Raw genomic sequence first — 13,709 nt, forward strand, 5'->3', positions numbered from 1 at the left:
AAATCTCATCCTGTAGCAGGTAAATGGGCAGCTGATTGTTGCTTTACATTGTATTCTTCAGAGGAAAAGATAGAAAGAGGTAGATAGCAATGTTAATCTGAAAAAGTCAGGCAGAGGGCAAGACAGGTTAGAGTAGCACCTTAGAAACTAACTAGTTTAGGGACACATGAGCTTTCATAGGCAAAGTCTGTCAACTAGTCTTAGAGACATGTTAATCTCTAAGAGACAAAGATGTGAGGATAACTGTCATTGGCTCATCTAGTTAATAACGTAAACAGAAAAACTCAAACTTTATTGCTCTCAACAGGATATGCCCCTGTCACTGGCATGTGTCATCCTGTGAGAAGCTGCACTCTCAACCACGAGGATGGGTTTTCTTCAGCTTTTGTAGTCGCCCATGAAACTGGTCATGTGTAAGTCTGACTACTAAATCCTGAGTAACATCGAGTTTAGGGTTTATTTTCTTGTTTGCATACAAACAGTTTAATTCTCTTGGGGTTCTATCTATGCCAGATATCTGAACCAGTATATTTCCATTCTACCCCTTGGTGTTGCACAGAAGATTTAAGTAATGAAGAATAACTAGAATAGGAATCCCTTGAAAATAATATAATGGATTTTAATACTTAAAAATGGAAAGCCATGAAATATCATGTATCCCACAGCTGGATTTGGCATGCATCAAAAAACAATGGTGCATTGAGTCTGCTACAACTGTTTCAGCAAAAGGTCCTCATTAGCTAGCTGGCTGAATTTATGACAGGCATTGAAGGTCTGACTGTGTAAATACGCATACAACTGTGGGCACCCAAATATAAACAAATAGGCCTCTGTTATTTAATAGAGCATCTGTTTTACAGTATGAAAAACATAAGACCACCTCATCCTCTAAATAGATTTTGATTTATTAGTTGAAAATAAAATGAGCAAAGCATAAATGAAACAAGATTTGTGGACCTCTCTGCCTTTTCCAAATTATTTTGGTGTCACTGGAAAAGTCCAATTAAGGAGCAGGCATTCTCTCTTAATACTAAAAATTAAATCCTTTGCTAGCACACCTGTATAGCCATATAAAATGCCTCCTCAGCTTCTCACTTTTGTGTATGAATGATGTTTGTAGTGCAACCTCTATCTGTTCTTTGTTGCAGGCTGGGAATGGAGCATGATGGGCAAGGGAACAGATGTGGGGATGAGACAGCAATGGGGAGTGTCATGGCTCCCTTGGTGCAGGCTGCATTTCATCGTTACCACTGGTCGCGCTGCAGTGGCCAAGAACTCAAACGATATATACAGTAAGAACCTGTCCACACAGAATAGGAGTGATGCTGCTAAAAACATGGCAGTCCATCTTGTCATTCAGTATCTTGGGGCTTTGTTTTGCTGTGCAGAGCAGAAGGGAGAGAGAAAATCCCAGCACAAAATAGCTATAAAGTGACACAGTCCTCTGAACCCTGTCACCTACTCACTGGAGAGGCCTCTCTTGTAAATACAATGGAACAGGGGCCCCCAGAGGCTTCAGAGAGGGTACCAGGCTGCAGGAAGAGTGGAGCCTTTCTGTATGGCATGCTGCCCTTGCCGTTCAAAGGCTGTGGTTACTGCACTGCCATCCTTTCCAATGTATGACATCCATTTCCCAATTAGGAGCAGCTTATAGGAGCTGTAATGCCTAACTAATGGCAGTGAGTCTCCTGAAGGGTTGTGAGGTCTGATACTGTTCTGGCCTTTTGATTCTTTCTATACTGGAGGGAAGAGTATACCAGCCTGAATTTGTTTAAAATGAATAGATTTGAGGCAACTGTGGTGCTTCATGATTTTCAAGTTTAAAATTGGGATTCAGTCCCAAAGGGCATCCGAGTGCATCTGCTATATAAGCCTCAGCAACAGATTCACTGTATGCTTCCTCCCAGCAGTACCGCTTGCTAAAACTTGCCCCCCCCGCCCGCCCGCCCTGCAGCAATGTCACTTTTATCTGGTTATTCCTTTTACAAGAACAAAGTCAAGAGCAGTAGTTCCTCATTAAGGTTAAGTACAGACATTTGTGCGTGTTAGAGGGAGGTTAGATCAGGTTCAAAATGGCCATTTGATTTAACTTAACTCGCCCTGATGCGAACCTTACACTCAGACCCATCTCAGTGATTGGAAACTGAATCTAAACTTATAATAGTACAGAAGTTCCATGCACACAGACTGGTCTAAAAATGGCTGAACCTGATATAAGATAGACCTGGATCCATTAGTACCAGATTTACCTGATTTAGGTTAGATCGGGACATGGCAGTCTATACAGTTATGTTCTCAGCCCTGGGACTAGGAAAGCCAAGCCACTGGCTCCAGCCCCAGGGCTGCACTTTTCCTATCCCTGCCTCCCTGGCACTAGACTGTTTTTAGCCCTCTGCCCCTCCCTGCCATGGACCAGCCAGCATCCCCCACGCTACTCCCATTTTATCAGTCACCTGTTTTATCAGCATTCACTGCTGCTGGGAACTGAGCAAGTAAGTCCCAGTGGGGATAGGGGTAGGAGGGATGGAGGTATACGTTTGCTGGTGGGCCTTGGAGGGCTAAAAATAGCCCCTGGTTCGCCCCCATGCAAGCCCCCCATATCCCACCAAACCATCCTGGACCCCATAAAACCCCTACAGACCCCACATGCTCCTCTTACCCCCTCCACCAATCCTGCCTGCCCCCCCATTCCTCCCGCAGGTGAAATTCACTTATGCAGAGAGGACCCAGCACTATTGCGATGTCTCCCTTGAGTCCTGTGTCAACTCAGAGGCATTCAGTGTATCACAGGCTTTTCTGCTGGCTCCTACCACCGTGAATGTAGTAGTCCTGAAGTAAGAGTTCTTGCTGTTTGCTTTGAAAGACTTGCCTTGCATGCTATGGACCTGAGCCAGAGCTCCTGGAAGTCAATGGAAAGACTGCTAGTTGACTTCAACTGGTTTGGATTAGGTCCTGTGCTAAAAGCAGTACACCAACTGAAGTATAGTGGTACACTGCACTGTAGTGCTGAATTTCAGCTCAAAGCTGCTGAGTGGTTGTTGCTCTTCTGGGCTGATGCACAAGTTTGAGTGGCATGAAAAATTGCCAGACATATTTCCTGCAACAAGAGTACAGCATCTAGGATTTTTGCCAATTGAAGCATCTGAGAGTCCCCAGCCCTGAGATTCATCTTGCAGTGGGTAAGTGGGTAAGTGGGCACACATTAGAGACTATTCCTGTCCCATTCTATATACACATGACAGACAAAGGTTGGGGGAAAAGGAATATTGATTTACCCTCCCGTTCACTTAGAGCCAGATTATATTCCACTTATTAGGTATACAAATGTGATCTAGTTTCACCCTGTTCTCAAGTCCCTGAAAAAACATCAGTGCATCTACTTTTCTATTGCATTGTCATCTTAGCCTTAAGACTAAGTCACAGAAGCAGGGAGAACCATTTCACATTTTGTACTAGAGGTTTTTCAGGCGCTCAAACAGGGTAGATAGGATTGGTCTGAGGTATCTAAGTTCACCCTAGGCATCTAATAGATGGAATAGTAACAGTTGTGGTGGGAGCACATTCAACTGGATGAGAACAAGTAGCAATAACCTAACTAGCAAAAAATATATATATTCTTAAGTATTTATCTTCGTCATTACCTGCATTTATCTTTTCTCAGCTCTTATGACTGTCTCCTTGATGACCCGTTTGAACACGATTGGCCCAAACTTCCTGAACTACCAGGCATCAATTATTCTATGGATGAACAATGCCGCTTTGATTTTGGTGTTGGTTATAAAATGTGCACAGCGGTATGTACAGACTGAGTCACTATTCTGAAGATTGAAATCAATTTCACTAGTTAGCACAATTTATTACCATATTTACTCAAATTTAACATGACCCCAATAATTAGCTTCTATACATGGAAAATTTATAAATTTTTAATAATTTTTTGTGCATAGAATCTAATTATTGGAGGGTCATCTTTAATTCATCCTTCCCACTACTGCAGGGGGGCAGGTAGTGGCAGGGTAGCTGGTATAGGTATACATTTTCCTCTCCCTTCAAGCTTTGCTTACCCACTCCCACCTCTCCACCCTTACCCTTGCTCTATGCCAGCAGGCTTTTTCCACTTTATAGCTGGGAGCACTGAGCATGGTGCCACTTTTATGGGGCTGGGCTGGGGCTGTGCTCAGTGCCCCAGGCTGCAGTGTGGACAGGGTGCCAGCATAAAGCAAAGATAAGGGAGGGAAAAAAACAGGCAGAGGAGCAGGGGCTGTGCAGAGGGTGGGAGATGGGGGAAGAGCCTGCAGGGGGAGAAGGCAGTGTGCAGAGGCAGCGGGACCAAGGGTGGGTATTGGCTAGGGCCCCAACCCTGGGTAGCAGCTGGAGCCCAAGCCACAGCAGCTGCCTCTCCCTCAACCACCCTTGTGTTTGATTCTAAGACAAGGGGCTTCCCCCTTCATGTTAAATGGGGGAGAAAACCTCATTTTGGAATTAAGTAAATACAGTACTACCTTTGGTTGTGCCCACTGATACGACACGGAAAGCGAAGGAACATCTATTTATGCCACCATAAAAGTTTTTATGGTGACAAAAATGCAATGTTGGGTGACATCTGTTTCTATCCTAAGGCTGAAAATAAAGGTTGGGTTTATCCTGGGTCTGATTCTGCCAGGCTTTGACTCATATTAAAACAAGTGTGGGACAGTTATTTACACATGCAGCTTCAATGCCAGTTAACACAAATTAGCCTTGATTATCCAGGAGACTAAGAGAATGGAGCAGAAGTGTTATCATGATACTTCTCATGTACTTCATGAGGGACATTAGTTTTATAGGTCTGTAGGGATAGCTGTACAAGTGCTCGGGGGGAAGGCAGCATTTTAATTAGAGCAGTTCTTGGGAGCCACTCTAATTAAAATGCCCATAGCATCTTATATATTCAGCATCCTGTTTTTCAAAATGGGGGCAGGAGCATGTTAACTACAGCTTGTTTCACCACCGTTTTGAAACCCGGGGATGCTGAATACACATTACAGTGAGGCTGCTGGAGTGTTCTAATTAGAACTTTCCCGCAGACTTGATTAATGACTGGGCGGGGGCCAAGCTCCTGGCTGCCGCTTAGCCACACAGCTCCACGTGTTCGGCAGCCCTGTGCTCCAGCCAGTTCCTCTGCCACCTGGAGCCTGGGGCTGACCCCTAAGCCTGCTGCTAGCCCCAGCCAGCTCCACCCTGGCTCAAAGTGCTGTTGTCCCAATCGCATGTGTAGATGCTGTGCCCATGAGCGGTTCACTCCAGCTCAAAGTGCTCCAGAGTTTACTGCATCACGTTAATTGCATATGTCAATGTACCCACTGTGAACTGCACAAATGTTGGCCAAGATATCTGTGGGGAGTGGCCACACCTTAATGGAACAGGAGCTGAGTAGTACGAATCAGAGATAATCCTGCTCTCTAGTTGCATAACTTTGAGCATCATAACAAGTGCTTAAAACCACTTTGAGGTGTTAATGTGTGGATAATGTAGGAGTTAAGAGCTCCAGAAGCTTCCCAAAATTACAGTGTAACAAGGCCCTTAGTGCTACCTTGAGTTTGGAGCAGTCAGACCTTAAAGCTAAAAACCTTAGCTCTGACTGTCCCCCACCTGCACAGCTATGACTTGCCACTAGAGAGTTGGTAAGCAGCAGCTGGACTAGGGGCTACAGCTGTGAGTTGCCACTACAGGGCTGGAGAGCCAGGACTGGCTTCTATCCCTGCTCTAGGTGGGGTTGTGTTAGAGATGATTTGTGGGGGCAGGAATATGAAGCTGGAAGGTGGAAAATGAATGGGATGGGCATAGGTAAGGAAATGGGTGGTGGGAAGGAAATGGGGGTGAGGGAAGGGTGGTAGTGAAATGAAAGAAGTCAAACAGTGAAGGATAAAATAAAAAGTGAAAAATAAAAATAATTTAAAATAAAGACAAAGTAAATTAAAGAAGGTCTCATCTTTTAATAAAATGGCGGGGAGGTGCTGGTCATGTTTCCTGGGGTGGCTAGGAGGTGGGAGAGGTGATGGTAGGCACGTTTGGGGGAGCTACGGCCCCTGCCCTGAGAATGAAGCCTCCCAGCTCATGGGGACCCAATCTAGCTCCCTACCTTGTTCTCCTCACACCCCGCTAGACCCCACACCTAGACCTGTCCATGCCTTGTGACCTGGCATGTGCTCTGCAGGCCGTTTGCATAGGGTTGCACCCCTGAGAGTGGGAAGGTCAAACACCCAGGGGTGGGAGAGGGAGTTGGCTTGGTGCCAGAACTGCCCCATGAGCAGTAGAGTTCAGGGGATGGAAGGTTTGTCCACGTAGTACAGGAGGGTGGGAGGAGACACTGCATCCTTGGATGCTGGAGGACTGAAACTTGGGCAGCTCACCTGTGGGGAGTAGCCACACATTAATGGAACATGAGCTGGGTAACACAGGTCAGCAGTAAACCTGACCTGGAGTGGTATAACTTTAAGCTATCTTAAATGTGTGTAAAACTAGTTTCTGGTGTTAATGTATGGCCAGTCTGGGGTTTAAGAGCTCCAGGAGCTGCCTAAAATTAATGTGCAACAAGGCCCTCAGTGGTGTTTCAAATCATAACAACTTATTTAAACAAATGCATCTTTTCCTACCTTGCCTGTCTGCAGAAATATTGGCCCTTCCTTGGGCTTTCACCTGCTGTGGCCCAATCCAAAAGAGATACACTCATATTTTATCAGAGAGACTCCTTTTGTATGGTTAACATTTCCTTTAATTCTAAATGCATGCCTTTTAATATTATATGCACATTATGCTTATTTGTTATAGAAATAAACATGCACATTTATACTAGACATAGTATGAAGGCATTAAATGACCATATAACATGGTTCCAAGCATGTCTGGATATATTCCTGGGGTTTCATGACAACAGAGTGTATAATGCCTGATTTAACAATAACCAATAGTAACTCTTGGGGAGGAGCTTCAGTATGGTATATTTGTATTATGATACTACACTCTCATGTATTTATATGGTGTTGTTTAGTCAGTTTAGTTTTAACATATTAAACAACTTGGTGAAATAATTATGAGTGCGACCTGACTGTTAATGGAATTAATATTAATAATTGGATTTTTAATTTCATTTCTCAAGTTAATCGGGCTTTTTGCTACATTTCAGTTTCGAACCTTTGACCCCTGCAAGCAGCTGTGGTGTAGCCACCCAGACAACCCATACTTCTGTAAGACTAAGAAAGGACCTCCGCTTGATGGGACCGAATGTGCTCCTGGGAAAGTATGTTGTGCTTTCAATATCCCTTTTTCATCATGAAAACCATTCTGGATCTTGTCTGGAGCTTACGCACAGAGTTCCCTGACTCGGTGGGAATTTAGGGGCACCTATAACCTACAGAAATTGCTTAGCACACTGTAGGATTGAGTTCTAGGTGACAAAAAAGGGGGATCTCTCCCTTCTCAGTGCAATTCTCTGTGTACTACGCTGGCCTGTCTTCAAAGCAAATTGTAGCATAATGTATTTTATGAAACCAAGACATTGAAACCCAACCTTAGGGCTGACCGTCTTGCAGGCTTTATGTGACATTTGTGGAGTCTTGTTTCATTTGCAAGCTGCCCAGAAAGCAGCAATGGAAAGCCACTGAAGCAGATAGTGCTCTTACTATAGGATTGACCTGCTTACTCCTAAACTCTTGGTGCTCATGGGCCAGATGTCTTGTGGCTAAATGGTTACAAATGTTCTGGATTAACTTTTTCTTTCCCTTATAATATCTCCATCAGTGGGTGCCCTGCTTCTAATTCAGTTTTAATTATAAAATTATATGAAAATAGCTGTTTGCTTTAGCAAATCCTATGTACTTTGAGACACAAAAAGACTACTTATGCCACCTGAATGTGTCACTGTCAACAGCAAAAACATGCTGCTGAATGACTAACCCTCTATCCCAGTATATTTGGAGGATAGGAACTGGCCAATATGAGCAAAAAGCCTTATGCTGCTCCTTGGTGTGTATCTGGCAGCATAATTCTTAAAATAGCTAGTTCTGAATGGAAGCCAGCAGAAAACAAAACCAAAAGGGAGCAAACAGGAATCCTACCAGGGAAATCAAGGGCTTGAGAGTCCCTAAGCTCCATAAGGCAGGCTTGTGTGTTGCTAGCCTGTAATGTAGGTCCTAGCACAAGAGTAGAAGGACTGGCACTCAGTGCAGACACGTAAGAAGTAGATGGAAATATGACTCTTCCTTTCCCAGGGAGCTGTGAGTCGGAGTCTTGATTCATCCTCTGTTCTGTCCCCAGAGCAGTGCATCTGTACGATTTCCCATCGTAAAGGTAACAGGTTAGGCCATAACGGCATTGCTTGTTACGTAACTGTAATTTCATCTCTCTTTTTTGCTTGCACTGTATTTTTCAGTGGTGCTACAAAGGCCATTGTATGTGGAAGAATGCGAACCAACTGAAACAGGATGGCAACTGGGGACCCTGGACTAAATTTGGTTCTTGCTCACGGACATGTGGTACTGGAGTACGCTTCAGAACACGCCAGTGCAACAATCCAATGTAAGCCTGGAAGTCTCTGAATAACTCGTATTCCCAATTGGACTGGAATCTTTGTGGTTGTGAGCTGCAGTTTGAATGGCCTTCATGTGTGGGTGCAATGCCTGCCAAAATTCTCAAGTCCAGCAAGACTAGAATGGTTCTCATGCACAGGGGGCTGAACTCCCGCAGGAGTGGCTTAGGGACTCCATTCAGGGCATAGTGACTGGAGCACCCCTACCTACAGGCTGTGGCAGCATGATAGTAATTGTGTCTGACTTTACTCAGGGCATAAATGAAAGCTTTGTATAGGGGTGCTTTGGGGTTTCTCCACTATTGCACAACAGCAAGGTTTGCATAGGCGCTAGGGAGGGACTCTAAAGTTGCAGTATGCTTACCTGTGGACTTGAGGGTTTGCTACATTCTTTCCAGGACCCAGACTATTTGCAGAACATGGGGAAGGGTGGGATTATTTTTGGACTGTGGTAGAATTTCCAGACACATATAACAAAAAGATCCATACAGTATTAGGAAATGTGCAAAGCAGTGGAGAGAAGTTGGAATACAGGCTTAGCAATCTACCAGACGCACTGTTAAATGACAGTTGCAGAATCCATTGCAAATCAACTGTTATCCGTGCATGGACGTACCTATTGCATCTACAAAACCTTCCACTCAAGCATTCAGATTGGGCAATTGCATGGCTAGTCACCTGACCAACCCATGTTCTCATACAGCTTTGTAAGTGTAAATGGGGGCTGTATTGTTTATTCTGTTTTCATTTTTGCCAGGTTACCCATTGCACCCATCTTTGTAAATTTGTCTCTGAGAAGTAGAATGAGACTTTTATTTGAGATTAAACTGCTATTTTGCACTAGAGCATGCCATCAGCAAATCTCTACTCCTGAGGTTCAAGTATTTTTTAAAGCCTTTCTAACATGTTTTGATGCAGGCCAGTCAATGGGGGTCAGGATTGTGCCGGTGTGAATTTTGAATATCAGCTTTGCAACACAGAAGAATGTCCAAAGCACTTTGAGGATTTCAGAGCTCAGCAGTGTCAGCAGCGCAATTCCCATTTTGAATATCAAAACAGCAAGCACCACTGGTTGCCATATGAACATCCTGACTGTATGTACAGTTACTCTTCTGTAACGATGTTGTTTCTAAAAACAGATCTAAAAACAGATTGTTTCAAAAAAAAAAAAAAAGGCCTGCAGCCCTGCTGGCATTTTGCTTTGCTGTATAGCACATCAAGTGTCCTTGAATAGTGTTGCTTGCAAAAAATAGTAACTGTCATGCAAGGAATAGGTGGGAATCAAACAGAGAAAGGGTGATGGCCCAAAATAAAAAAACAGGTGCAATCAATGAGAACCGGCTGTATAATTTCCTCATGCTCAACCTTGGGCACAGAGGTCCCAGCTGATCCTTTTCTTGGTGAGTGTTTGATCCTGCAAAGAGCTTATGGCTCTTTGCACCTTCAGGGAAGCTTGTGGAAGTTGATGGTGCTTAGCTGAGTGCTCACTTGCCTTCCATGACTGTGACCTTGCTTACATGCCCCAAGTTTCTTTTTCACTACCAGAAGGACCTCCCTAGCCCCCTTGCGTCTGCCAACCACCCTCAGTATGTCTACAGGAGACTAACATAACACTATCATTATTAATGTTTAATCATTGCTAGTTTTGTCAACTCCACCTAAAGGTATCCCACATATCATCTTAAAAGCACAATCTTAAAAATTCTGTAGTATTTTTCTACTCTTCCAGAGACCCATCTCCCCCACCATCAGTCTAGCAGAACTCAGTCTAGCAGATTTAATCATTAACAGCATTAATTTTCTCTCTTCTGGTTGATTTTAGTGAATGAGAGATATAAAGACAACAATAAGGTTATTAGGTAAATGTAGGAGTGTCAAACAGCAGGCTGGATCTGTCTGGCCCATGGAACCAATTCTTTCTGGCTTGCCAAGCTACCATCAGCCCAGAGAATTTGGGGGCATGTCCAGGAGCGGGTGGGTCCTACCACAGAATCTGGGATCCCGGGACCACAGTAGACATGGCCTTCAGTAGCACGTGGGCAAGGGAAGGCTGGTCAACACAGCCCTCAGTCACCTGGCAGTTGCCTGACACCACCACTCCAGTTACCACTGCTCCTGCCATTATGGTGGCCAGCCTGGGGCCAGTTGAGTTTGACACCCCTGGCCTTATGAAAGGCACAACAAACCTTGATGGGTAGCTGCCAATGCAGCTGGCTTGTTGTTCAGACTTTTGTACCTCATAAGATACATGTCATAGTTTTACTATTGTGCATGCAGTTGCTGGTATTACCTCTTCGGCAATGAATGGGAGCTCAGACCCCTGTAGTGTCAGCTCTTAAGGTTGGACAGCTTGGGCCTCAGCATGTCCCAGTCACTGAAACTGACCATTTTTGCCTGCCATGCCTTGATCTTGGAAATCAATGGGAAGGTTTCTGGTCAATTGGTGTTGGTTCTGATTGCACACAAGGGCACTGCATGGGGCTCCACTTCCTCTCGCACCCCTTCCACATGCCAGCCAAGTATTATGATGATGTATAACTTACTTCCCACAAAATGGTACAACTCTGATATTAGCCCACTGGGTACTACTAATATGATTCTGTAGGGCCAGATGTCAACTCAGATCCACGTTCAGCTTACCAAACCCTCTGCTCAATCAATGGACCATAAATAAATGATAATCAGTGAAATAAAAAAAAGGTCCGTTGCTTATGAATCCTTTAAAAAGTTAATCCACCCACTTCATTCCGTTAGTCAATCAAATAGTGATAAACAATGAGATCAACACATATGTTCACAATTCATTAGTCTTTGAGGAAATCCGTCCTTTCAATTAATTCCATGATGCTATTACATAATAATACATAATGAAATCAAGAAAAGGTCCGTAATTAATTGACCACTAAGGGAAATTAATTAGTCCAACTAGTTTCACTGGATAATCCTGGTATTCTCCAGTCATTAAAGGCCATATTCTCTCACATAATAAAGCTCCCGCTTTCAAAAAACTGCAAATCTCAAAATGCAGTCCCTTCTAGGTAATCAACCATTCTCCATTCATTCACTTGGTGGATTAACTGCCTGCTAATTTCATCATGCCCTGATCAAGAAGAATTCATAGATTCATAGATGTTAGGGTCCGAAGGGACCTCAATAGATCATCGAGTCTGACCCCCTGCATAGGCAGGAAAGAGTGCTGGGTTCAGATGACCCCAGCTAGATGCCTATCTAATCTCCTCTTGAAGACCCCCAGGGTAGGGGAGAGCACCACCTCCCTTGGGAGCCCATTCCAGACCTTGGAAACTCTTAACTGTGAAGAAGTTCTTCCTAATGTCTAGTCTAAATCTGCTCTCTGCTAGCTTATGGCCATTATTTCTTGTAACCCCCAGGGGCGTCTTGGTGAGTAAAACCTCACCAATTCCCTTCTGTGCCCCCGTGATGAATTTATAGGCAGCCACAAGGTCACCTCTCAACCTTCTCTTGCGGAGGCTGAAGAGGTCCAGGTGCCCTAGTCTCTCCTCATAGGACTTGGCCTGCAAGCCCTTAACCATATGAGTGGCCCTTCTCTGGACCCTCTCCAGGTTATCCACATCCCTCTTGAAGTGCGGTGCCCAAAACTGCACGCAGTATTCCAACTGCGGTCTGACCAGTGCCCGATAGGAAGGAACTATCACCTCCTTGGATCTGTTTGTCATGCATCTGCTGATACACGATAAAGTGCCATTAGCTTTTCTGATGACTTCATCACACTGCCGACTCATGTTCATCTCGGAGTCCGCTAGGACTCCAAGATCCCTTTCCACTTCCGTGCCACCAAGCAGGTCATTTCCTAGGCAGTAGGTGTGCTGGACATTTTTCCTCCCTAGGTGCAGCACTTTGCATTTCTCCTTGTTGAATTGCATTCTGTTGTTTTCTGCCCATATGTCCAACCTGTCCAGGTCTGCTTGTAGTTGTTCCCTGCCCTCCGGCGTGTCCACTTCTCCTCACAGTTTTGTGTCATCCGCAAACTTGGACAGAGTACACTTCACTCCCTCGTCCAAGTCGCTGATGAAGACATCGAAGAATATCAGTCCAAGGACCGAGCCCTGTGGGACCCCACTGCCCCTTCCAGGTCAATACTGACCCATGCACTACATCTCTCTGGGTACGACCCTCTAGCCAATTCACCACCCACCGGACTGTGTAGTCATCCAAGTTACAGCCTCTTAACTTGTTCACCAGTATGGGGTGGGATACCGTATCAAAGGCCTTCCTGAAGTCTAAGTAAACAACGTCAACCCCTACTCCTGCGTCCAGGTGTTTTGTAACCTGGTCATAAAAAGAGACTAGATTAGTCAGGCATGATCTACCTGCTACGAACCCGTGCTGGTTTCCCGTCAGCATAATTTTTCCTGCCCGGCTCTTGCAAATGTGAGCCTTGATAATTTTTTCAAAGACTTTACCAAGGATGGAGGTGAGACTGACTGGCCTGTAGTTGCCTGGGTCCTCCTTCCTCCCCTTCTTGAAAATGGGGACCACATTGGCCCTTTTCCAGTCCTCCAGGACCTGGCCCGTGTGCCATGAGTGTTCAAATATTCCTGCCAGTGGCTGTGCAATTACGTCAGCCAGTGCCTTCACTACCCTTGGATAGAGCTCATCCGGGCCTGCCGACTTAAATGCATCCAGTTCCTCCAAGTGACTCTGCACCATCTCAGGATCTATGCTTGGTAGTCTGGTGCCCTGCTGCTGCCTCTCTACAATCCCAGTGAGAGCCTTGTCCTGCCCCTCACTTAGGAACACTGAGGCAAAGAACTCATTGAGGAGTTCAGCCTTGTCCCCCCTGTCCGTCACCAATTGCTTATGCCCATTTAGTAGAGGTCCTATTCCAGCCTGGGCCTTCCTCTTACTCCCTATATATCTAAAAAACAATTTTTTGTTATCCTTTACTTGGGATGCCATCCTCAGCTCCATGGTAGCTTTGGCCTGTCTAACTGCCTCCCTACAAGCGCGAGCAGAGGAGGTATACTCCTCTTTAGTAATCTCTCCCTGTTTCCACTTTTTATATGCCCCCCTTTTTGCCCGTAGGCTGCTCTGGATTTCTCTGGTCAGCCAAGGAAGCCTCTTGGCCCCTTTCCCCCCGCATCGGGATCGTCTCCTTCTGTGC

The 13,709-nt window shown here is 45.1% G+C and overlaps 1 protein-coding gene across 1 annotated transcript in view; it reads left to right on the forward strand.

The window, feature by feature from the left end:
• The window catches only part of ADAMTS3 (ADAM metallopeptidase with thrombospondin type 1 motif 3), a 284,076-nt gene that overhangs the window by 241,455 nt on the left and 28,912 nt on the right, over positions 1–13,709 (forward strand). The window contains exons 8-13 of the mRNA XM_019493535.2: positions 308–413; positions 1,149–1,292; positions 3,662–3,794; positions 7,166–7,279; positions 8,411–8,556; positions 9,485–9,660. Coding sequence (XP_019349080.1) covers positions 308–413; positions 1,149–1,292; positions 3,662–3,794; positions 7,166–7,279; positions 8,411–8,556; positions 9,485–9,660 — 819 coding nt within the window. The remainder of the gene's footprint in view (positions 1–307; positions 414–1,148; positions 1,293–3,661; positions 3,795–7,165; positions 7,280–8,410; positions 8,557–9,484; positions 9,661–13,709) is intronic.

Source organism: Alligator mississippiensis, chromosome 2 (genome assembly GCF_030867095.1).
Source record: "Alligator mississippiensis isolate rAllMis1 chromosome 2, rAllMis1, whole genome shotgun sequence".
Taxonomy (NCBI): domain Eukaryota; kingdom Metazoa; phylum Chordata; order Crocodylia; family Alligatoridae; genus Alligator; species Alligator mississippiensis.